This window comes from Netta rufina (assembly GCF_964035555.1).
Source record: "Netta rufina genome assembly, chromosome: 11".
Taxonomy (NCBI): Eukaryota; Metazoa; Chordata; class Aves; order Anseriformes; family Anatidae; genus Netta; species Netta rufina.
Genome location: NC_140134.1, coordinates 20,093,033 through 20,118,319, shown reverse-complemented (window position 1 = coordinate 20,118,319; position 25,287 = coordinate 20,093,033). Strand labels below are relative to the sequence as shown.

The 25,287-nt window shown below is 44.2% G+C and overlaps 2 protein-coding genes across 4 annotated transcripts; one reads left to right on the top strand and one right to left on the bottom strand.

Annotated features, from left to right (window-relative positions):
- Nucleotides 1-2,230: 2,230 nt before the first annotated feature.
- Nucleotides 2,231-13,056, top strand: INTS14 (integrator complex subunit 14). The gene is made up of 12 exons (XM_084293073.1): nt 2,231-2,262; nt 2,746-3,012; nt 4,510-4,617; nt 6,224-6,379; nt 6,842-6,960; nt 7,382-7,524; nt 8,444-8,536; nt 10,116-10,260; nt 10,484-10,617; nt 10,723-10,841; nt 11,184-11,249; nt 12,235-13,056. The coding sequence occupies exons 2-12, from the start codon at nt 2,791-2,793 to the stop codon at nt 12,484-12,486; spliced, it is 1,557 nt and encodes a 518-aa protein (XP_084149199.1). The 5' UTR covers nt 2,231-2,262; nt 2,746-2,790; the 3' UTR covers nt 12,487-13,056.
- A 216-nt stretch (nt 13,057-13,272) lies between these two features.
- HACD3 (3-hydroxyacyl-CoA dehydratase 3) lies at nt 13,273-24,352 on the bottom strand. Of its 3 annotated transcripts, XR_014618749.1 has the most exons (12): nt 24,260-24,352; nt 23,465-23,507; nt 22,541-22,614; nt 20,811-20,975; nt 19,784-19,835; nt 19,304-19,414; nt 18,577-18,704; nt 17,942-18,054; nt 17,302-17,408; nt 17,067-17,112; nt 16,087-16,218; nt 13,273-15,178 (listed from the first exon to the last, which is right to left on the bottom strand). XR_014618749.1 is itself a non-coding variant. In XM_084293241.1 (11 exons), exons 1-11 carry the CDS (start codon nt 24,344-24,346, stop codon nt 15,102-15,104), a joined length of 1,089 nt encoding a protein of 362 aa, XP_084149367.1. In that variant the 5' UTR covers nt 24,347-24,352; the 3' UTR covers nt 13,273-15,101. The 3 variants fall into 3 exon arrangements, 2 of the variants coding, with proteins under 2 accessions (XP_084149367.1, XP_084149368.1); XM_084293241.1 differs by lacking the exon at nt 17,067-17,112; XM_084293242.1 differs by lacking the exons at nt 13,273-15,178; nt 16,087-16,218 and having other exon boundaries at nt 16,226-17,112.
- Nucleotides 24,353-25,287: the final 935 nt, after the last annotated feature.

Below are 25,287 nucleotides of genomic sequence, written 5' to 3'. Positions count from 1 at the left end.
TCATGGATTCTCTCTCTTTTTTTTTTCTCTATTCTTGAGCTGGATGTGAATCACAGTTTTGTAAGCCATTCTCAGATAAGCTCTTCATGCAAGTTAGCACACTTACCCTCTTGCATAACACCCAGTGAAGTAATCAGCCTAAATTTCTTGCAAGACAGGCATTATTATCTTCTTTTAAATAGTTGGGAGGATCACTAAGGCAACAGTAATAGAGGGTCATGGGAGTACCTAGATAAATAGATGGTATAAGCTTTGCTTTTGATATGCAAAAAGTACATGAACATGCATATGGCAGAACTGAATAATGCAATACCACAAATTGCACATTAACAGAGAATAACCCTTGCTAATAAAAATGAAAACGTGAAAAGAAAGACACACAGGGAACAGAAGACATGTGAACACATCCCCCTATTTAAATGCTCAGTTTTACTCCTCTCAGGAATAAGCTGCTTAAATAGACCTTTTGCAAGAACTATAACCAAAGCTAGGATGAACTGTTACGAGCGCTCCAGCCTTTCAGCAATACCTGACCATCAGCCCCTTTGTTTCCTCTAGTTTTGTAACTTCAGCACTTCTTTTCCAGAGAATATTGTATCTTACAAGTCAGCTCCTGATCAGCCCCTTTCTCACTGGCTGGACTGTCTCAGTCAAAAGAGATCTCAAGCAATCATGCAAACCTCCACAGCTTACCTTACAAAGATGCTGTCCAAAAGGATGAGGAATACCAGCGGTTGAACGTAGTGCTGGAAATTTCTTTGATACTTAACAGCCGTTTGGGAGATGCTGGTGCAGGGAGAGGCAGATGAAAATGATCCCATTTTCACTATGCCTCTGCAACAGAGTTCTAATACAAGAGAGGGTCAGTTGTGAAGGACATATTACTGAAGGAATAGCCAATCCAGTTTAATACCTGCAACCCTAAGAAGATTATACAGTATTGTATAGATTTGGGTCTATCTCTGAAGCCAATACCTTTGTCTGCTACTACAGATTATTCTCAGTATGAGGGCAGGAGATAATTTCCAGTAAAAACTACAATATAAAAGCACCAAATCTGAGACACCTACCATCAGCTATGGAAGAGCTGTCCACTGCTGGGGTAAATCACCTTGCTTCTCCGTGTGGTGCAGTGGTCACTTCAACTCACTTCAACAGAAGAACAAGAAGATTCTGAATTGATAACTTTAAAACAAACTTGTCTGAATGGAAGTGGTACACTCAAGCTTTGCAGCTGAGCTCACCGACACCCCTCATGCTCACCCCCATGTTTACTGAGGTGGGAGAAGGACATCCCTCAGCCAACTGGGATGCTTTTTCGTAACCTTTTATCTATATACAGCTGTCTTTGTTGATTGTTGCAGTACTTTTCCAGAATAGTGGCATTAAATTAGATTGCTTCAGCTTTACTGATAACACTGTTTTTCCAGTTGTGTAAGATGCAGGTGAGAACGATGCAGGTCAGCCACTTTACGCATATCAGAAATCAGGCAACTTACTGGGCTCCTGGTGACCACTTTTCTATGGCTATTACTTTTCCCATGGTTATTTTCTCCTCTTACGCACTTCTGTGAGGAAGAATTAATGTTTATTGGAAAATTCTTGAGTTTTTCCCTTTCTCAAATAGCCTCTCTGTCCTCTTGGGTTTTGCCAATGCTCATGGACCTTCCCCAGACAGCAGCAAAAAAAACTCTTGGCCAGTTTTTCTGTTTGTTTGTTTGTTTTGATACGAGTGTGCTTCCACACAGAAGGGGAGCCCAAGTTCTTCCTCATACCAAGCTGCAAAAAGCTCAACCAGGCACCAAGGCCGTATATTCCATACCTCAAACACCTCACACTTTGCCCTATGCACTGAACTAATTTGCTTGTTTTCTGAGAGGGGATGGTAGCATTTTAAACAACACTTCGTGCTCTGCACTGCAGAAATATCACACAGCTGTAGGTTATGGGCTGAAATCAACATTTTGAGGGGTTTTGAGGTCCCGCGCTCAGCATGTGGAGAGGTGGGGTGTGGGCTGAGACCCCACCGGGCGCTGCCGGGCCCAGTGCGGCCGCTTGTGAGGGGGCTTGTGAGGGGGCTGTGGGGCCGATATCTGTAGGGAGGAGGGCCGGGGGACTGCGGGGAATGGCTCCGGTACCGACCCCGGTAGCAGCCCCGTCCTTTCCGATAACCCTGGCCCAGCCCGGCCCCTTCCAGCCGCGGCCGCATCGTTCCGGGGAACGCTTTGTGCGGCGGACCCATGGCGGCCGGGCGGGCTGGGGGTGAGCGCGGCGGAGCCTCCGTTCCCCCTTCCCCGGGCACCTCCACTATCATCTCCTCCGCCTCCAGCACCACCGGGGCCGCAGGGACGGGAATCCACGAACCCCCCTGAGCCGTCCCCGGGGGGAGCGGGGAAGGCTCCGTGGAGAGGGGCCGCTGAGGAGGGGGCTCCCTCCCCCGCTGGGGTCCCCGTGCTTCTCGGGGAGTCCCTGCGGCTCCTCTGCTCTCTGAGGCTCGTCCCAGGCCGGGCACACTGCTGCCAGGCATTCCCAGCCCCCCAGGAGCAGATCCTGCACTTTTGGTTTATTTTCTGACATAATCTGTGCTAAAACCCCAGTTTTGGGCGTAAAACTTTAAGTGGGGCTTCCCCCTTCTGCAGAAGGCAAGGGCTGGTGTGGGGCGAGCCTGGCAGGGTCAGGGCAAGATGTGTTGCCCCGTAGCTGTTGTCTAATAATCATTTGTGGCCTTTTTTTGCTGTCATGCAGTGGATCTTCATTCTCTGCTGAGGTAGCTGAGAGGAGCAGCTCATCATGCCGACGGTGGTGGTGATGGACGTGTCGCTCTCCATGACACGGCCGGTGTCGGTGGAGGGCTCCGAGGAGTACCAGCGGAAACACCTGGCGGTGCACGGCCTGACCATGCTCTTCGAGCACATGGCGACCAACTACAAGCTGGAGTTCACGGCCTTGGTGGTGTTTTCGTCGCTCTGGGAGCTGATGGTGCCGTTTACAAGAGATTACAACACGCTGCAGGTAGGGTGCATGAAACCTCAGAGCAGTCATTTGTCAATAAAAAAAAAAAAAAAAGTTATGTGGTTTTATGTTGTCCTGTACACAGTGTCTTAAGCACAGCATTTTATCCTTATTTTAAAGATAGGTGAAATCAATGCATGTGAAGTGTTCCACTACTTAACGAATCATACCTTTGCAGGTGACCTCTGAAGCATTGTTAATTAAGTTAAAAGTAGGGAGTGAGAAAACCAAGAGGAGAGGGTTGAAGTTTTTGTGACACGCTTTTTTCTGTAGTTGTTGATTTACTCTTTGATAAATGGTGAGGCGGACAGGAGTGTTTAGAAAGGTTTTGAGTCCAGTGATTTGGTAGAGAGAAGATGCTTTTAACAGTGCATACCAGTTGAAACAGGGTAAGAATGAGAATGAAGGGGTTTTAGGCCTTGCAGATGTGATGGAAAGTGGAAAGACCGTGGAAAGGGTAGAGTCTGAGAGAGAAATTTGATATGAATGCTGTAAGGCACTGAAAGTCTCAGTCCAATAAAAATTGTACATGTGTATCTGATTGTCATATATACTATTAAGAAAGAATGATATGTCACTGTCATAGGTCACAATGTATTCATAAAGTTTTCAGTTGTGCAACAGATTTTACAAGATACTCTCTGTTAGGTTTTTATTTTACCATTTGAAGGCCAGTACATTCTCTTTGGTTAATTTTTCCCTCCTCAGGGCATTTCTGAAAGCCAAGAATCCAAGCGAGCTCCCCTAGCATGTTAGTTTTACAGCTGCACCCTTCTTACTATGTGGTGTTAAGTGTGAAGTTTTCATTCTAAGAAGAAAAGCTGGTTTACGGTTATAGAAACAGGATATGAGTTTTGGATTCTCTTACTCTCTGCCGAAGTGTTTTCGTGAGACAATCTCCTTGTGGCCTACTTTCTGAATCTGTGAGAAGTTGGAGTTATTCTGACACCTGGGAGGATTTTCTAAGCTAAAATCCATTGAGCTGCATTGCAAGGCCACTAAACCTGGCACTCTGAGGTGTCACGTCTTCACGGTCTTTTCAGTGGGCCTCGATGGAGGAAAGAAATATGATTCACTTTGAGCAATGAGGTGGTGGTTTGCAGTACGTTTGGAGCTCTTTGGGGGGAATGTTCAGGAATGCAAAATGTTGTTATTGTTCATATATTACAGAGTAGGATTGGAAATTAATACTTCAAGTTAGACATCGATTCAGTTTTTTACTTTCCTCTTTTTCTCTGAGACATGCAAATACTAGATAGTAGAGTTCCTTCAAAACTAGCTGTTGTAGTTGTCTCATGATACTGTTCAGAATTTCTTCTCTCTCTCTCTCTCTTTTAATCTTTGCAGGTCATATGTAAGCATATAGCCTGTTGTATTGTGTTGCAATGCAGTTGTGTTACAAAGCAAACATACTGGCTTACCACAGAACTGTGAATACTCTATGTTTGCTGGTAGTGATATTTCACCCAGCAATAACTGTGGTATTTGTTTTTACAGGAAGCTCTAAGTAACATGGATGATTACGACAAAACCTGTTTAGAGTCAGCACTGCTTGGGGTTTGCAATATTGTCCAGCAAGAATGGGGTGCAGCAATTCCTTGCCAGGTATGTTTGATTTTCACTGTTGTGAGGATGTAGCATATCCTCAGTACTCCCTGTAAGCTGCAGAAGGACCTACACACCTTAAAATTGTAAAATTTGGCTCAAAAGTACTCTTTTGAAGGCTTAGCATTTGATCTGGAGGTGGTGTTCTTTCCCAGGAGCCTTGGTCAGCTTGGAAGGAGTGTGGTCACACCTACAGTAACCTTTCTGCTCTGGTACCTGATGGTTTCCAGGGCTTGTCACAGTTCCAAGTCTCAGACAACAGCACAGAGTACAGCTGAGTGTGTTTTGATCTGTCTTCTCTCCCTACTGAGTCATTCAGCGTGCATCTGCTCACACATTCCATCCAGCCTTTGCAGCTCTCAGCCTTCTGAATTTGCTGTCTCTTATAGCAGAGACTGCTTTTAGCCCTCAGTTTTCCGAGATACTATGAGCCTGTTGCTCTTTGGGTTAGGATATAAATTCAGTAATTTTGCAGCTCAGTGAGCTAGGAACAACTCACAAGCAATATTCCTTTCGGAGAAAGAGGGTAGAAGTTGATTGTCTAGACAATGCTTTGTAATCTAACCAGGATAAAAGGCACCTTGGAAAAGCAGTTATTCAACACAAAGAACTAGAAAGATGTAAAAGCCAAGCATAGATTAGATCTCAACAATTTTGTCTCATTTGTGTCATGATTTGCTGTACTGGAACTTTGGGTTATTGGGTGATGAAAGGCAGCGGGGAATGTACTGTGCAGAATTTTCTAATAGTAAAAAGCATTGCTGCTGAGCAACAGTTCAGATGGTTAGTGGGGAGATTGAGGATTAAGAGAGAGTAAAAATCTGGCTGTAACAGATGCCTGCTGGGTTCCAGTTGGATTTGATTTTCCTTACCTCTCAGCCAAAAAATAATGCCTGGTGTAGCTGTGCAGTGCTGAAAGAGCAGTTATTTTACTCCTCTGGAAATAACTGGGTCTCAGCTGAGTGTGTAGAGTTCCATTATTCAAGGTAACCTATTAGGACAGGTTTGTACAAGAAGTGACAGTGGACTTGCAATTAAGTGGAAAAATGTCTATTTCAGCTTTCGTAGTTCTGCTGCAAAATGTGAGCATGCTGCAGCTGTATTTGTTAGCAAAGAATTACAGTAATTAATACTACCTTTTGTCTGGCTTCTGTGGCCTGTAGTGGAACTTGGGTTGTCCTCCAGCTGCTGCAAAGAAATGATCATAGTTGGCCTTTATCTCCCATCCGAAGGGAAACCTGAAGTTCCCAAATCTGCTAGCAGCAGACTGCTTTTTTGGCTGTATAATCACGGTAGTTCTAGTGTACATTTAAAACTGGGAATGTTCCTGCACAGCGTGGTGTGTTTCTAGCCATAGAATTCAATTTTCAGTGCAACTGCCTAATTGCAATGAAACGTATATTTATCATGCACGTAATTTAATTGCAGTGCTTAAACCTATAATTTCTCATTTATGTACCTGGTTCTGGAAACTTTACTCACAATTCTTTAGTCAGGGTTTTCAGTATAGAAGAGCATGCTGCTAGGAAGACTACTGAAGTGTTGTCCTCCACAGGTAGAAACATGTCTCTAATTGGAAATGCTAATCTATCCTCTCTCCTTTAAGGTTGTTCTTGTCACTGATGGCTGCTTGGGGATCGGCAGAGGCTCCCTACGACACTCACTAGCTACTCACAACCAGAGGAGTGAAAGCAACCGATTTCCACTGCCTTTCCCATTCCCGTCCAAGTTGTATGTCATGTGCATGGCAAATCTTGAAGAGGTGATGCCTTTAACATATGCTTTTTTCATCATTACACTGGATAATTATTGTTCTTATCTGATCTAATGATCGTATCAGCACAAAACACACTTTGTATTCTTTTCCTCTTAAAAATTAAATTGTCTTGAAGGAGATGGAAACTTAGAATTACAAATAAAGCACTAATATTTAAGGTATTCCGGTGCTCTTAAAGACCGAGAGCTTCTGTAGTTATTGGTTGCTTTTTGAAGCAGAACCTAATATGAAAAAGCAACGTATTTTATGTTTCTGGATCAAATACTGCATTTGCTATAATATAAATGCAACATAAGGAGTACGTTTCCTGGGAGACAAAGAATATTGGTTTATGCAGAAAGGAGTAAGATAAAATTTTACTGTATTGTGTATATTTTCTGAAAACACACTGGTAAAGAAAAAGAGTAAAAAAGCTTAACAAAAACATTTCACTTTATGCTTGTACAGCTTCAGAGCACGGATTCCTTAGACTGCCTGGAACGGCTCATAGATTTAAACAACGGGGAAGGGCAAATCTTTACCATTGATGGACCACTTTGCCTGAAGAATGTCCAGTCTATGTTTGGGTTAGTAGACTTTTAGATAAAATGCCTTTGGAAGCTATCCAGTTAGTAAAGGAAAACAAACATAACAAAAATCTGATGATACGAGATGTTCTTTTTTTTTTTTTTTTTTTTCTTTTAGTGTATGATCTTGTTAACTAAACTTTAATCCTGACCTTTGTTGTTCAAGGTCAGTATTTATTTTAATCGTTCTGTAACCAAACCATAAAATCTATTATGATTGGCAGGTAGAAGATACTAATTTCCAGACTTGTTAATTTGCCATCAATATGATAATGTGCTGCTTTGTTTCATAAATTGGCAATGCCAGAACTGACTAGTCACGCACACAAACATTTTGGGAGCTTAGTTAGCATGCTTTAGACAAACTATTTTCATTTGATATGTATTATTTTTTCCTTAATGATAACTGATCATGTTCTAGAAAGCTAATAGACCTGGCTTATACACCATTCCATGCTGTTCTCAAGTGTGGCCACTTAACATCTGATGTGCAAGTATTTCCCAGACCAGAACCTTTCATTATAGATGAGGAAATAGACCCCATTCCTAAAGCAATTAATACAGGTAACATTTTTTTATTGCTTTTTACATAAATCTGTTTGATTTCTACCTTTTCATTACCATCTTTTTTCCTGTATAGTTACTGTTGCACGCGCTTTCTCTCTGAAGATCAATCACTGATCATGTAATTTCTTGGTATATGCGGCTTCAGGGGACGAAAACCTCATCCTGTTTCAGATGTGTACCTGCTGAAAGGGCTGGAGTAGAGCAGAGGCACTTTTAAAACTTAGCAAGCCAATTTCTAGGGATAGGGATTGTGGAAGACAGCCACAGACTGCTTTCCACAAATACCTTCATAAGATTAACAGAGGATTAAAGTAGTGTGTTGGAGAAGGGTCTGTATTTTTATATTAGAGTTGCCATTATCAAAAAGATCCCTTATTCTCAGATAAGACAAACTAACATCTTTCTGGAGACCTCTTCAGGGAGTCCATTAGGAGTTAAGTTGGAAAGAGTTAGAAAGACAGATGCTTTATAAATCTCAAAGTGTGATTTCTCTGTCTTTATTGTTTGTCATCCTAGCATTTCTCACCACCAAATTATTTTTAAAAACAATTTTGCAAAGAAAACCTTTCTCAGCTCTGCTGTTACTGAACACTGCACCCATGAACGACAGGTAGTCTATAGCTAGTCTGTGCCTGTGACTTGTGAACAGATAGGTGCACACCCCTTGGAGAGAACACTGAGCTTCACTGCTTTGCTTCAAGAGTGAAGTTTCCATTGTAGCATCAAAATTGCTCATGTATTCATATAGGTATGAATGGTTGTGTCATATTAATACCTAGAGACCCCAGTCAAGGTCAGGATTCTGTTGTGGTACCTTAGTCACTGCTTCAGAAACAGTGGTGTAAGAAGTGGTGATGTTAAAATGACTGAATACATTCTATTTCTAATTAGGCTTAAACCTGTTTTCTGCCCACAGATCTAGAAATTGTTGGTTTTGTAGATATAGCTGACATTTCTAGCCCTCCTGTCTTATCCAGACACTTGGTGCTGCCTATTGCACTTAACAGAGGTAAGCAAGTTCTTTTTGTTGTAGCAAAAACTGCTTTAAGCTTTTCCTGTAATGGCCATTGTGGTTTCAATTAGAAGCAAAAGCTTCATGTTTTATCAGAGTGCTACATGTTTCTGAGAACACATTTTCATGGTTACATTAAAATTAAAACCTTGAACATAAGCTCTGTCTTTTTTTTTTTTTTTTTTTTTTTGAATAGTGTGCTCTTTAGACAATTCGCATGTACACAAAGAAGTGAATTAGAGGGATCGGTGTCCTTATACCATCATTATTAACAGAGCATACTGAACTAAAAACTACAGATAGGTATGGGTCATGAAGTAAGTGGTGCAAGATGAAGACTTAATGCCTGTTTCTAATTGCTTCTTGGAATGATTTGTTGTGAAAAATCTGATCTTAACAAGATTGCTCAGTAGTGCTTGAGCATTAATTACTATTCACTGGGTCTGAGTACATATGTATCTTGTGTAGGCTGCAAGGATGGTTAAGCATATCACTGACTTGCAGCTACTTGTCTGCATCAGTGTGTGCAAAGAAAGGTTTCCAATGTCCTTTTGTCATGGCCTTGGAGTGGAGTTAAAAGAAAGTGAGATTTTTCCTGGTAAAGAAGAATGAAAGCACCAGATGTGCTTTCATGTCTTTTAGTGCTTTTAGCCCGCTAGGCCTTTCACCTTAGGAGATATTAAGAGTTAAATCACAGCTGTATTCCAGCTGCTAAAACGTTGTAAGTTTCTCACAATTACCACAAATTGCATAGGGGAGGTGGACTTGAGATTCAGGATCCTTTTGTTTCAGAAGCAGCAATGCTATCCATTGCCAGACTTTTGGTACTTTTGGGTTTCACTTCTCATTTCTTTGAAGTTGAGATTTTGTTTTTGAGTTATTTATTAACGTTGTGAATTTTCATGAATAGAATGTGATAGAAGTAATTATCTAACTTTATAGAGTTATATAACTTTAACATTTGTCTCAACAGTTAACAGCTGTATATTCTATGGGAGTATTAATTAAAGGTTCACTTGTCCAGCAGGCCTGTTTTGATTCAGTCTCATCCAGCTGCAGCAGAAGAATTTGCCAGTCACTGCCACTTCTACCTGCCTTTTATTGCTCCTTTACCTAGAATTACATGCCCTCACCCCGGTTTGCTTGCATGCTGGGAATGAGTTGGGTAACTTAAACATAAAGTGAGTCTTTGTTAGCCAAACTCATTTTGACTGATACAAGGTAGGGAGTAATTGTACAAAGAGCCCTGTGAGTGGATCAGTGGATCAAGCAGCTGTAAGGTTAGAAAGTGGTAGTCTTTTCAGCCTTTGCTGCTGTGAGGGGTGCTGGTGGTTTTGTTCAGAAATTCAAATATTAAAATACAATCAGTTCTCACAATAGCATGGGTGTGGGGAGAACAAGAGCCTTTCTTAAGAAAGGAAAACACACAAGCAGTTAACAAGTAGCTTCATAGAATTGTGCAATTGTGTTGAAAATGCTTCATGGCAGAGGATACAGGGTGGTAAACAACATGGAAATACACTAATGGGACTGAATTTATTTTCATGTCATCTCTTTGTTTGCTTTCTTTCCTCAGAAGGTGATGAGGTGGGACCTGGGATCACAGATGACACGGAAGATGAGAATTCAGCTAATCAGATTGCTGGGAAAATCCCCAACTTCTGTGTTTTGTTGCATGGGAGCCTGAAAGTGGAAGGCATGGTGGCTGTCGTCCAGTTGGGGTATGGAGCTGGATGTCTTCCTGAAAAATCTCTCTTACCTTGCTTATTTATGCTTTACTCTGTAGAGAATTCTCCATTACTAGGTAAAGCCGTGGATTTTTAATGGTAGATCTCTTTCTGCCAGTATAAATTACAAATACACACAATGGAAGGGAGACAAATTCTGGGTTAAGAGGGATATAAAGTGTTTTTTTCAGCCTTTGGGATTTGCTCTTTTCAATAGGCCAGAGTGGTATGGAATGCTCTATTCACAAGCTGATAGCAAGAAGAAATCAAACCTCATGATGTCACTCTTTGAACCTGGTCCTGAGCCCCTTCCATGGCTAGGGAAGATGGCACAGCTTGGACCTATTTCAGGTACTGGTTACACTCCTTTGAATAACTCTTGTGCATTCAGTATTTTCTTGTGAGAATGACCAGGGCAGATATTACTCACTAAGTCTTTTTCCTTTTTTCTTCCAGATGCAAAAGAAAATCCGTATGGAGATGATGACAATAAGAGCCCTTTTCCCTTGCAACCCAAGAACAAGCGCAGTTATGCACAGAATGTTACTGTATGGATTAAACCAAGTGGCCTCCAGGTAATGATACAGGTTTTGGACTTGGTGCTTTACTATGAACAGCGGTAGCTATCTAAGCAGAAAGTTGAAGTCCGTGTGTTGTCCATTTAATGTAATGGCTTTGTTTTTTTTATAAACTCTTTAAAATGTCATGATTAAAATGCAATCAGAATGCTTATGCTGTTTAATGAAAGCCGCATCTCCAGTGTAGCATCTGGCTTAGTTTATTGGATTTAGTATAATTACCGTTTATGTTTCAGTCTTTGTGAGCTGCAGTCTTGTCAATGGTCAGGATTATTTATCAATATAGTTGGGGATTTTTTTTTCTGCAGCTGCCAAGATTTTTCTATTTTTTTTCTGCAGACTGATGTACAGAAGATCTTGAGAAATGCAAGAAAACTCCCTGAAAAAACTCAAACCTTCTATAAAGTGAGTAATATTAAAGGTCTGCCCAAATTTGATCTATAGTGATAGTGGTGCATCTGACAGAGGAGCACATACTGTCAGTGTCTGTGGGATGTTCTGTGCAGGGCTTATAGGGCTCTGCAGAAATGCACATTGTTCTGTAGAGTCATTGTGGGTCCATTGTACGGATTAGTGAAGGTGAGACACCGGAGTCTGGTTTCCTGACATCACATTCTGTCAGGGTGATGCAGAATATCATGTTTACAGGTGCCCCTCATGATCCCTGCTACCTCAATGGTGAACTTTTATGCAGATTTTATGCTGTTGTCCAGGCAGAAATAGACTGAGGGATCAGAGAGGAATAAGAACACGTCATTCTGAATCTCAAAATATCTCCTACAATTTCTTCTGCAAGTGAAGCAGAAAAACACAAAATTCCAGGCACTCTTAGTCATATCGTAACAGTCTGTAATCTAGACTGTATCTGGAAGTAATTGTTGGTCCTCTTGTAAGCGAAGTACTGAAGCAGTTTATTATTGTAGCCCCAGAGACTTCAAGAATGAATACACTGACTAAATGCACACAAGCACTCATCACAGTTTACAGTGAAGAAAAATCAATATATACATGTATATACATTTTGCTGGATGCTATGGTTAGAGGCAGCAGTCAGTGAAGCCCAACTTGGAAGCCACTCTCAGCATGGACACAGGGGGAATAGGCAGGCACAATAGCTGAACGCACAGAAGGGTGAAGGAAGAAGTAAAGAGTTTCTAAGAAGGGATGAAGGGAAAACCAGCTATTTAGCTGTGCCACTATAATCCTCAGCCCTGAAACATTTTTCATGTCATGAGCAGCTGGGCAGCTGCCAGCAGTTCTACTAACTATTCAGGTTATTTTCCTTATAGTGAATAAGCTTACCTTTAAAAACAAACAAACAAACAAAAAAGTAAAACATTTTATATGACGGGTCACAGTGGCTTTATTAAGGAGTTTTTGTTCTTTGCAGGAACTGAACCGTTTACGAAAGGCAGCTCTGGCCTTTGGCTTTTTGGACCTCTTGAAAGGTGTGGCAGACATGCTGGAGCGGGAGTGCACACTGCTGCCTGACACAGCTCATCCTGATGCAGCGTTTCAGCTCACACATGCTGCTCAGCAGCTTAAAGTGGCAAGTACTGGGGCTTCTGAATACGCTGCCTATGATCATAACATTGCTCCACTGCAGACAGACTTTCCCAGTACTGGCACTGAAAGAATGTGAAGTCTCCAGTTTGGGAACTTCTACAGATTAAGACTCAAATTGTTCAAATTTTCTTGTCCTGTTTACTTTCTAGGGCCGCTTTAATTACTGGCTGGAGAACTCCCTATTCAAACAGGGGCCCTTTACTTGCATCAATGCTTTCTTAAGTGTAACTAATCTGTGGTGGCTTCAGTCAGGCCTGGAAACTAGAAAGTGTCCCAGAGTCGCTTCCTTAGTACATGTGAGGAGAGAAAGAAAATGCCATCACAGGCCTCACTCCTTGTGGCTTTTGGCCTCCCAAGAATGTGGTTACTAGATAACTGAAATCACTGGCAAAAGCATCCTAAAAGGCAGCTACTATTATTTTATACATGGAATTGATCAGTCCAAAGAAAACATGTGAGAATCACTCTGCAAAATCTGATACAGAGCTAATTTCAGGGTATTGTCACTAATTGTGTGCCCACCGTGAAAGCTAGCCTGTACTGCAGTAATGAACATTATCACTGGCATTGCAGTGCTGATACTTGTAAAAGTAACTTAATCTTTTGAGACAATTTTTTTATTTGTGTAATATTAATAAAGAGTAATTCTTCAGGAAAACTTAAGTTGGTTTCGCTCCATTTTCATAGCAACCTTACTGGGTGCATGCTTAGGCATGCACAGGCCTAAAACATCAACCTGGTGATGGTTGGATGTCAGCTCTTTATCATGAGCAGTCAGCTCTTTATCATTGAGTAGTAAATTATACAACTTAATGCATTCAGGGAAAAGAGCAAATAACTGAACTCAAAGCAAAATCTGGTTGTAAATCTTTATTAATAGAAACACATTCTTTCTGAAGGACTAAAACTCAGTAGTGTAAGATCCATTACAGCTCGCACTAGGTACCACAGTTTCACTGAGAAATATCATGTATGAGTACATATGGATTTTATAACAGAAGTTTAAATGCCCAGTAATTAAAGTATGAAAGTGATCTTTGCTGTTCCAAGTCAGCTAGTTCAGTCCTTTGACATACTTCAAACATATGTACAGTGTGTGCTGTAGTGAAAGTGTGTAAATAACGCCCAGCTCTTCTGAGAAAGTTACCTGCACTCTTCTTTGCAACTGAGCCTCAAGTATCTCTAAAGATAAATTGCATCATGCCTCTTGTTGACAAAACACAATTGTGAAATGCAGTGTGGAGCTTGTACCAGCTCTTTTTTTATAATCTCTTTACAACGTTATTTTCTTTCCTTTACAGTAGCAATCACTGGGGCCGTGTCACAAATAGTAAGCTGTTTGTTATCTTTAAGTATAGAAAATAACTTTCTGGAGGATTCACGTCATTTTACAGTAGAAAAAGATAATGCAAGTAGTAAAATGGCACGATGCTAATCTCAGCTTCAGTGCCTGATCTGGATTGCTGGCTTTGCTTTGCATTGCCCTGGGGGAAGCAGCAGTTGTGAAGCAACCTGTTTATAGCCACAACATGGTTTTAGAGCACACCTGCAGTATACTCCCTAAACTTCATTGAATGGGCCAGAGGGGTCTGGAATCGATTGGAGGAGGCTAGGTGTCAGAAGGGCATGCTGAAATGAAGCCAACTGAAATGAAGGTTTCCAGGTGAGAGACAGCATGTCCTGGAATGGAAGGGGAACAGATCTTGTTGTTTTTATTTAAAGCAAGCACAGAGGAAATAGGGCCCCTTTTCCCTTTTTACTAAGTTTTAAGTAGAAAAGCAGTTGTTGTTGCCTTTCCAAAGGCTATAAATGCAGGAGCTACAGCTGTGGCAGGAACAATCAGAGGTGTTCGGTATTTCCATTTCTATGACAGGGAGGGAGGTGTTCTGGCTTTCACATGCTAGGAGAAAGCTGGTACCCGTGTTTCCTTGTTTCCTTATTTTTCAGTGCTTGCATTATCAGGAAAGCATTTCTGACCATGGGACAGAGCTGCAGCTTCCTTTTCCTACTGACTGCTACAGGTATATGGGTGTTGCTATGCTCCACACAATGCCCCTATTTTGTTCAGACTAAACTAGAGACGGATTAAAGGGGTATGTAGCATTTAAATTGACATCAGCCAGCTACTTCTGGTTTTAATTCTGCAACATCAGTATGCTGCCCAAAAAAGGGGGGCATGAGGGCTGAGCAAGTTTACCCCTACCGTTAACATACACCCAAACATTGTTCACAGTGGTCTCAGACTGTGCTCCTCGTGCCACCACAAAGCCCCCCAGGAACAGCATGGGCCAGCCAGCAGTATATCCCAACATCAGAAGCCTTATCTGCATGCAATATTGAAAGAGCAAATACCCAATTAAAAGATAAACGCTATTTCTATTTAGTGCTGCTCCACTGTTTAAAAGCATATTATATGCAGATAATTGCAGATAATAGGGTTTCTTTCTAACATGGCAGTTGATAGGATACAAGTTTAAATGTAACCGTTCAGTGGTAAATGTCATGCATATGTATGATTGAAAGGGAACAAAATACAGTATATGGGAATGTTACCTGAATTCACTATGAAATCATGAAATAGAGTATGATCATTTAATTATACAAAATTCTTTAAATTACAGTGGCTAAAACCATAAGAATTAGAGGCTTATCTTTTCATTAAGTTAAATAAGAAAGCAGTGCAGTCCTCCTTTACTTCATCTTTCTCTTCTTTGGTCCAAGGTGCTGTTTCCTTTGCTTGTAGAGATAACGGAAGTTTACAAATACCCCTGAAAAAGAATGAAGTGCTTAGGTTGGACGCTATTGCATCACTTCAAAGCTAAATGGCTGTACCAAATTAAAAAAAAAAAATAGTAATAAACACACAAGGGTTTAGGAGCATACATATCATTGATAGCTAATGCTTGTATTTTCTTGTTGGATTAGGTGGGAGTTCCTGCACAGGTTGCTTGGTACTGAGGCTGCTCATTCAGAGGCTTGGTTTGTCACTTTTACAAAGCTGCCAACACCAGCTGTGCAGAGCTGAGAAAGGATCAAACAAGTGTTTCAGACTGAATCTCTCCTGAAGGTATTCTTTAGGCAATGTTTGCAATAGGGAGAAATCTAGTGAAAGTTCAGTTCAAAATTCTAGGTGAAATTCATCCTTCCTGACTAAAGAGAAGTCTGGCTGTGCAGACATACTGAATGTGCATATGATGTTATCTTACGTTTAGAAATGTAACACAAGAAACCACATAAGGTCGATGCACTGTTCTTCTTTAAATATACTACTACTTAAAAAGCCTTCTATAAGCAGTTTTAATTTGGCATTATGTTTAGATTTCCACTAAATCATTCTGAAGCTCAAATAACATGTAACAGGGTGAAACTAAGCAATAGTGAGATTATAAGTAACATGTAAAAAGTTCACTTTTAACCTGAGTCAGCTGTAGATAATCCTGCTAACCTGTTACTAAGGTCTCCTCCTTAGGGGCTAACCAGTGCTAATTGTAGGTGTGTTCCCCTTATCTTTGACAACTTATATAAAACAAGAAACAGGACAGTGCTTAGTCTCAAACAATTTTTTGCTGCATGATCCCAGAAATACAGAAATTTAACTTTTCTAGGAGAAATATACTTAGTAAGAGAAATTTGGCTTTTTAATTTCAGTAGTGAGAAATACAATTAAGTATCTTACCTAAAAACAAGGCTATAAGGTATAACTGAAGCAAGAATGAAAACTGGATTGTGACATTCAGTGGATTTGGCAATCCCAGACTAAATTTCCCTGTTTCACTGAAGATTGGAATGGACTGAATGAGACAGACAGCTGAAAACAGAAAGATGTGGTTATCATACAAGTAGGATATACAGTTGCCTAGCCCCCACCGACTTTGTAAAGATGTTCCCTTATTTACTAGCTCTCATTATTTTGTGTTACTTCTGAACCCATTTTAAAGCTAACTTTAGACGTGCAGTATGATGGTAAGCAGGTAGCTCAGGCAGTAGTTTAGCCATAAAAGTCTCACCACGATAAACTTGCCTGGTGAGACACTTCTTGTACACAACTACTCAGCTGGCTGAGCTTTCACCAGCAGTATTTACCGTGCAGCAATGCCCACAGCAATGAAACAGGCATAGTCTTTCCTGTACCTGGGGTTGGGCAATGCACTGCCTACTCCTGGCTCATAGAAACAGGCTCTGACAGGTAATGATTACAACACATTTCCTACATCTAGAAGCTGAGCAGTGATATGCATATTAAAAATTTTAAAAGAAGAAAATCCAGACCCATTAAGACAGCAGAGTTTGCTGTGAAGCCCCCTCCCCTCTAGAGGAGGGGCAACAAGAAGATTAGGGGCCCACCTCTCCGTGGAGCTGGCGCTCTCAGAGCAAGCAGCAAGGGAGCAGAGCCCCATCAGGCAAGCACCGTGCCTGTCTCAGAAACAGGCTGTGCTGCTTTCAGGGGAACAATCAGCCCCTGCCTGTCCTGTGCAATGATTTACAAGATAACATCAAAATTGGTAAGCTGGTGTGAACCCAAGCTAGACTGACCAAGTCAGGTCTAGCAGACAAAAGCAAATACAGTGCCTCGGATCAGCAGAGGGAAGCGAGCGTTGTCTTCCTGTAACGCTTGCATGGTCTGCAGCGCACGCTTGGTCACTTTGTTCCGCTAACCTTTTGTTGCCTTTACTTTCCTCTCCAGTGCCCAAAACGATGACTTCTGTTCACATTAAATTGAGAAAATGTTTGGTTCAGTAAGAAAGATAAAAACGCTTACATTTGGTTCAGCTCAAAGCAAAGGGCTATTTATCTGTTATTCTATTCTATTAATTTTTAGTCCAGCAGCCAAACCAAAAATGGAATTATTTGCCCAGCCTTAATCTTGATTATTACAGGTTTTTTTAAATACCTTCAGCCAAGCCTCCTAAAGGGTAGAGAGGGATCCAGGTGGTGTAACGGAGCCAGGTAAGTGGTTTCCATTCAATACCAATGCATGAAAGCATGTAATATGGATACCTAAAGCCAATTCAGTGTTAGAAGAAACAGCATTTAAAATGCAAGCTGCTAATAGAATTAGTTTTGCACGTATCTGCAGTATAGAATAGTCAATATAATTCCCAAGCAGCACAAGAATATTTAAAAAATGTACCTGTTGCTTATGATGGACACTTTTTTTTTGGACACCATTATTTGGTAGTTTACAGAATGCTGTTACTCTAATCATACGGATGAATTTAACTGCCTCACTTGCCTAACAAACCTTTAAAATACTTTACTTTTTAAAGAGAAACAGAGCACAGTGCACCTCATTTAATCCTTAAAGTAAGTAAAGGATTAAGGAAGTAATCATTCAATTTAAGAATACTTCTAGAGGGCTGAATTTCCCAAGGGAAAGCAACAGGTTATCCTTAACTCAGGGTAGTATTATCTTCTATGCTCCCATCTCATCCCAACTTCTGGCAGATTGAGTAACCTAGGGAAGGCTACAGAATTCTTGCGAAGAGCTAGATGGTTCTGCCCACACCTGCTAGTGGAAAAATCCCACAAACCTGAACAGCTCAATGATACTCCAGAAATAAAACACGAAGAACACCACAGCTTTGCTCTGCATTTCCTCTAAGCTTCCCAGGACAACAAACAAAATGAAGTTTCTTCCAAATACCTGTTTAAGAAAAACAAATTAAGGAATACTCACACCCTCCACCCTCTGTCAAGAGAAAGCAAGACCTTGCTGTCAGCAGCATGCAGGTTATCTACTCTTCCAGCGTGAAACAGGTCCGTGCTCAGCACATAACCAGGCAGCTGAGCTGTCACCTGCTTTTTCGAGCACACCTTTTTAACTCTCTATTTAGGTCCATGGTACCTATTCCTAAGTCATCTAGCTTCATTTTTATTCACAACAACCACAGTCAGGAAAAAAAGGGCACTGGAACCAAATCAGAATCATGTAGTTTTTGTCAGCTACTTCTTGCTTTTGTTGTCCCAAAGTACTCTACACAGGTGTTAGAAGAGAGCCTGCCACAACTAAGGCTGGGAAACTTGGATTTCTACCTCTGGGGTAACATTCTCTAGTTCAGTGCCAGAGAGGTTGTACCACTTATCTTAGGAGAGTCAAGACAGTGAAGTGAAATACAGATTTACTTTAAACATGGGAGGAACAAGGAGAAGAATTCTAAAATATTACCTGGATTATAGCAGGTATCAGCGGTGATCTGACTAGCCCTATTAGTGAGTTCACGACTTCCATTAATGCCAGGGTCTGACAGAAATACATCATGTCAGAAATAGTGTGAAATGTATCATAGAAGGAATCTGTAAGACAGAAAACCATTTTAAAGACAAATGAATTTCAACGTTCAGAAAGCTGGGGCAGCAGCATAGCTTCTGATAACAGGAATCTATTTATATTTGAAGCAGCATTATGCGTAATTACACTTCATAGGCCTTACCTTGAAGTCCCAGCAGTTAGGCCAGAAGCACTGCTCAAGTGCTCTGTTTCACACACAAAGGGATCAAGAGCTATTACAGTAATTACTACCAAAAAAAAAGTGATAGCACTGTACTGCAACAGAACGTAGGATTCTCGCTTCAAAATATTTTGCCCGGGTCATTTTCAAAAAGACTGGCACTGCAGTTAAGCGAGATGTTCTCTCAACTGATTTCTTCAGTTGTAATCTTGGCAGAGTACAAGCATCATTCATCAGAATACACAACTGTCATTTCAGCGTCTTCCTATCCCTGACACTGTGATGGTTTTTGAGAGGCTTTTGTTGTGCACTTCAGTGGTGCATTTACTGTTTCATTTCCTAAATGTGTCTTCCTTTAGACTTAACTATTTAGGAAGTGTTAAAAGCAACACTAGAAACAGAACAATCCCCTGCAATGTGAATAAAACAGTGCTTATTACTTGCCTTTTCCTAAGATGAAGAGTCGTACTGTCATGTTCACAAAAATCCAAGAGAATCCCAAAAACTGCACGAGATTATACATGATTAAGTATCCTTTCTTCAGGTGTTTGAAAGCTAAAATCAATAAACACATCAGATGAGCAGAGTACAATGGTAACGCTCCTGCAAAGATTAGAGCTGCAAACCAGGCTTTCTGTGAGAACCCAGAATACAAGAAGGGGAATTATTGATTTTGATACAAGGGTAGCTGTGTGCATTGTGGGCTCTGCCTGCTTTTACCATCAACTACTAGAAATGAAGCCTTGCTAGTCAGATTTTTAAATTTTACTGCATTTTTACTGAATTTCTAAATGGTGTAATACAGAGATCCCCCTCCAAGATGCACCAAGCCAGTCAAAATTGCTCCGTGAGAGTTGAGGCTCACGTGTCTGAGCAACAGAAGCTTTCTAACCCCCAGCTTACTAGAAAGGTACAGTTACTTACGGTCTTTTGGGACTCTGGATTCTATTTTCATTTTGCTAATCTTTTCTTCTTCCTTAAGATGAAGGATAAGGTTTTAGCAAGTGTTACTGTAATTAGCAACTGATTTGATAACTATCCTACTGCAAAGCTAGCGGGTTTAAACCTCAGCTAAGCAGCCACTTGCTAGAAGGTTTAAATGTTCACCTGCATAAAACAGAGCACGTTTCTCACCCAGAAAGAAAGCAGAGGGTGTTAACTGGTTATCCTGCTTTCACTAGGTATTATGTTAGGTGCTTTTGCTGAAAAGACAGCTGTTTTCTGTGTTAATTCTTAATTACTGCTGCTTCTTAGAACTGTTCCTTAAGACATTTCATGACCCACTAGAGACCTGATGGAAACAGCATCGAGCCCTGGCTCTATGTGTGCCCTGCACTGCTGCTTTCTGGTTTCTGGCATTGCAGCAGCCCTTTCTCCTCAGTGGCTGTGAAGGGGAACAGGGCAGTGTTTGTTTTAAAAGTTAGCAGAAATGTGCTCTGTTCAAGTGCTTTCCAAGATGGGCTTTCACTTCCCTGCTGTATTAAGCTGCTCGAGCTAACCACATGGTGGGAACGCACGCTCAGGGCCAGCCCAGCAGCTCAGGAAACAGCACACACAGAAACTGAAAGCTCTGCTTTTCAGACAAGCCACGTCCAGCAGTGGTGTCTCTGGGCTACACGTGTCCCCTTGACATGAATGGATCGGGACACAGGACTGCTAGGGCGTAGGGCAGGAGGTGCAAGCCTTCAGGTGCAGGCTCAGCCGGCGCTGGCCTGGTGTGCAGCCAACAGTTCAGATTCAAACTGCTGCTCCTCTTAGCCAGAGGCGCGCCTTTTTCTGAATTCCTGCTAAAATCTGAGCTGCTTAACCAATTCTACCTGGCACCTGTATGAAAAAGCATCAGCAGCAAGCACGCCAGACAACTGCAGCTAAACAAAAGCTCACATGCAGGTGAACAGCTATCCTTGCTCTGAAGCTGGCTGCACAAGCCCCACGTGCCCGCAGCACTGACCTTCTCCCTCAGTTCCATTTCAGCATCCGATTCATCTAACCAGCGGTCGAAGTCAGGAGCTAGGAAGAGCGGGCGCTTCTCCTGCTTGGTGAGCCTCTCCCACCAGTTACTCTCCTTCTTCTGCACGGTGATGTTCAGCTGCCTTTGAGTCACCCTGCACACGGGCTGAGGGCAGACACAAGAGCAGACATCAACAAAAGCCCTAAGAAACAAGCTCTGGGACTGAAACCATAAGGTAAGGGACTTGTGATGCCATTGTAACCAGCTGGGAAGCCTGCTCAGCACCACTGCATCCCACCACACAGAGCAAGCACTGACCCTGGCACTAGCCACCCGTACTGCCACCGTCAGATCCCTCTGCACCTCCAGCCCACACCAGGGTGCTCTGCCCGAAACTGCTTCTTAAACGCAGCTGAAACTGATGCAGGAGAGCCATGACCTGCGTTCTTAACTGAGCATGTTCTTTGGAGCTCCTGTCAAGGCTGTCTGGATGCTCCCAGGACATCTGAAGGCTGCAGCTGTAACTCACAGCTGCTAACGCCTGCTCCATGCCCGGTGGAGGCTCCGTCTCTCACTGGTGGCCAGCTCAGTGCCAGCGAGCACTCAAGGTGCACACCAAAGCTGGAAGAGAAAACCCTGGAGAAAACCCTATCCCCTGGTCCCCCCCATCAGCAGTCACCCAGCTCCTTCCAAGGTGACTCGGGGTGACTACTAGACTTTTGGAAGGATGCTGCAGAGGCAAGGGCTTGCTGTCCTGGCTCACAGCACTGCCGGGACAAGCACGGGTGGCAGCGGTGCCTCTCCCCACGCCATGCACCTGCTGCTTCCCAGGACAGGTGACAAACAGGCGAGTGGATCCTGGAAGCCAGGCACGTTATCTGTAGCTCCCACCAGGTATCCAATGGCAGACACGAGAAACCTGCCTGCTGACCACTCGTTTCAGGAGACAAAACGAGTTCAGACCCCAGAAATTCACCCTCTGGCCCTCGGCTCTGTTGCACAGAGGGAATGATCCCTTCCTTGCCGAAGCAGCAGAGCCAAACCGCGGCTCCTAGCGTGACTGCTGGCAGCCAGGAATAAGCAGCACAAATCCTCCGCTGGGAGCAGAGCCCAGAGTTTCCCTGTGCCCCTGATGGCTTTGAGAGGTGAAGCCAGACTTCACAGCCACCTGCAAAGGCTTGCCCTCCCAGCCACGCTCTCTATCAGACTACAACAGCAATTAAAACAACATTTTGCAATAGGACCTGCAATATCTGTACTGGCAACCTAAGGAATTTGCACAAGTCAAAAGCAACAGTTCCCATGACTTTCCTTTGGAAAAGCAGCCAGGAAACATCACACTGACACTGTACCACAGTGTTCCCCTCCTCTCCAAGGCAAGGTTGCATCAGGAAAATCATTGCCAGATTCTCCCATTCTTTTGCTGCTTTAAATCCCTATTAGAAAATACAACTACCGTGTAACAGCTATGGTAAATGTAAGACCCTGTTTCTATTACAATTTACCCATGCGAGCGCTAGCTCCAATGAGATTTGCACTAAGGCAGAGCAGTGGCTGAGCACGGGGACCGAGGACTGCCACAGACAGCATTTAGGTTGTCGGCAGTTACAGTCACCAAGAAAATCTAACAGCACATTGTAGACTTCATGCAAAGCCATTTTCCTTCCATATTTCTCAATAAGTTATCTCCCATTTACAATAGTTAGAAAAGAGAAAAAAAAAATACCTACTTTAGGCTCGACTGGTTCTAGGAACTCGATCTGAAATTCGTAGATGTTGTCCCCTTTGGCACCATGACCCTGCGCTAGAAAACAAAAATTAACGATCAGCACCAAGGGCCTAGCAAGATCCACATTCCTTGTCTGCAGAGGATACTTTCCACACAGAAACATTCAACTTTTATTTTTAACAGTGCCTTCCCCTGCCTTGCTGGGAGGGAGGATGAAGCCCCAAAGCGAGGAGCCGCTCAGAGGCGCAGCAGCTGGGCTCAGCACCTCTGCACGGTGCTGGGAAAGCACCTGCAGTGCAAAGCCTGCAGAAGAGGAGCCCAAAAGGCTGCCTGGGCACGGTGTGAGCCCAGCTGAAAAGCTGCCGTGCTGCGTGACCAGGACGAGCAGTCACCGGTGGGAGTGAAACTCGCACTCCAAGTTTCCTTTCCACCCCTGCGTGCTGTAAACTGATCCCGAAGTGAACAGATGTGCAGCCATACCCTATCGAATGGCTCACCAGGGAGGCTGCATTTAGCAGATTTCGGAGAAAACGACCAAATAAACAACCAAACCCCAATAAAAGCAGGTCCCCAGCAGCACCCTGACGAGCCACAGCAGCCCCTGTGGCTGTCCGACTGAAACAAAACGGCCTTTGGGGCAGGGATCTGCTTTACCTTCCAAATCGCACGCCAGTTCCTGGAGCAGCCCTTTGATAACGCTCACAAACGAGGTCTTTATGAGCGGAAAAGGGCTGCGCTGCTGGGGCTGGGGTGAGGCAGAGATGCGGCGAAATATCCCTGCCATTTAAATGCGGGGTGGGATGTTTTCCCTATTAGATAAGATAGGGCCGGTGGTGAAATGCAGGCGGCTGCGTGTGGGCATGCTTTGAGCCCCGTGGTCTGTGCCTGGCACGCGGGGAATTGCAGGCGAGGGCCGGCCACCTACCTCTGAAGTGGAGCACGTTGTCGGTGATGGTGATGTCCGGGTTCTGGGGAGAGAGGAGAGCCTTGGAGGGGGCCTTGGCGGGCAGCGTGCCCCGTTACCGTGCCCTGTCCCACCCCTCTGTGCCCAGCCGGTACCGAGAGGAGAGCGCGGTGCCTCGGGGGGACACCGGGACTGCTGCTGCTGCTCCTGCCCCGCTCACCCTCACCCTGATCCCAAGCTCACCCCCACAGTGATCCTACCACCAACCTCACCCCAATCCCATCATCACCCTCACCCCAATCCTGTCATCACCTTGATCCCACTGTCAGTGATCCCACCACCTCCCTCACCCAATCCCATCCTAATCCCACCCCCCTCATCCAATCCCAACCTAATCCCACCCCAATCCCACTTCCCTCACCCCAATCCCACCCCCTCACCCTAATCTCACCCCAATCCCACCTCCCTCACCCTAATCTCACCCCCCTCACCCCAATCCCACCTCCCTCACGCCAATCTCACCCCAATCCCACCCCCCTCCCCCCAGCCCCCCTTTAATCCCACCTCCCTCACCCCAATCTCACCCCAATCCCACCCCAATCTCCCTTTAATCCCACCTCCCTCACCCCAATCCCACCTCCCTCACCCCAATCTCACCCCAATTTCTCCCCAGTCCCCCCTTGGTCCCCCCCTCACCCCAATCCCACCCCTCAGCGCCCCCCTCACCCCAACCCCAACCCCCCTCCCCCGCCCTCCCCCGAGCAGCGGCCACCCCGGGTGGCGGTGCCGGTGCGTGTGGCGGTGCGGGGCGGGTACCCGCACGTCGCTGAGCTCCACCCGCAGGTACAGCTCCCGGTGCCGCTGCGCCCAGTGCACATGCGGCCGCAGGCTGGGCCCCGCCATGGCGCCCCCCCCTCCCCCGCCCGCCGCGGGCCCGGCACCAAGCGGCGGCGGCGGCTCCCGGTGCGCCTGCGCCCGGGGCGGGAGGGCGGGAGGGCGGCAGTGCGCATGCGCGCTGCGATGAGGGAGGCAGGGAGGGAGGAGGGGCTGTGTGAAGGGGAGGGAGTTGTGGTGGCTCCGCGCCGCTTTATGGCCGGTTCACCCCTCTGAGGTGGTTTTGGGATGGGGAGCTGCCCCCGGCTGTGTTTTGATGTGTCGGGGCTCGGCTTCGTCTCACGGAGCTGCCTGTGGTTGGGTTGGGAGAGAGGCTGGCTGTGGGAATTGGGGTGTAATTGCTGTGGGGTGTGGGGGTCCTGCTGCACTGTGCCCCGTTTGGGGGCGCTGATCCCGCTGAGAAACCCCAAAACTGTGCGGCACCAGGACAAACTGCCCGGGGGGGTCATCTGCAGCGACAGGGCCTTGGTGGCGGTCAGAGGGACACGCACCTACAGAGCAGCGGCTCTGCTTTATGGGGGAAAGCAAATTTATGTTCTATATCTGGTGTATAAGAGATAAATTTATGTTATCTATCTGTGCTGCAGCCTAAGGGTGCTTTGGGCTCAACGTGTGTGTCAGCCCCAGTGTTGTGCATGGGGTTGTTGCACACCCCAGATTTGTGCACAGGGCTGTTGCACGCCCCAGTATCACTCAGGGCTTTTTCACACCTGGTGTTATGCACGGGGTTGTTGCACGCCCCAACATCACTCACGGTGTTGTTGCACACCCCAGCGTTGAACACACAGTAGTTGCATGCCCCGGGGTTGTCCACAGGGTTGTTGCACACCCTAGCATCACACATGGGGTTATTGCACACCCTGATGTCACTCACAGGGCTGTTGCACACCCCAGTTCTGTGCGCAGGGCTGTTGCACACAGGGGTTTTGAACTCCTGAATATCATGCATG

Bases quoted from the DNA above. Each gene is read 5' to 3' on its own strand.
- INTS14 (XM_084293073.1), top strand. From the start codon at position 2,791: ATGCCGACGGTGGTGGTGATGGACGTGTCGCTCTCCATGACACGGCCG. The intron at 7,525-8,443 runs GTAACATTTTTT...TTCTGCCCACAG, and splicing joins TCCTAAAGCAATTAATACAG to ATCTAGAAATTGTTGGTTTT. The intron at 8,537-10,115 runs GTAAGCAAGTTC...TTCTTTCCTCAG, and splicing joins GCCTATTGCACTTAACAGAG to AAGGTGATGAGGTGGGACCT.
- HACD3 (XM_084293241.1), bottom strand. From the start codon at position 24,346: ATGGCGGGGCCCAGCCTGCGGCCGCATGTGCACTGGGCGCAGCGGCAC. The intron at 23,508-24,259 runs GTACCCGCCCCG...CTCTCTCCCCAG, and splicing joins TGGAGCTCAGCGACGTGCGG to AACCCGGACATCACCATCAC. The intron at 19,415-19,783 runs GTAAGTAACTGT...TATTGATTTTAG, and splicing joins ATCCAGAGTCCCAAAAGACC to CTTTCAAACACCTGAAGAAA.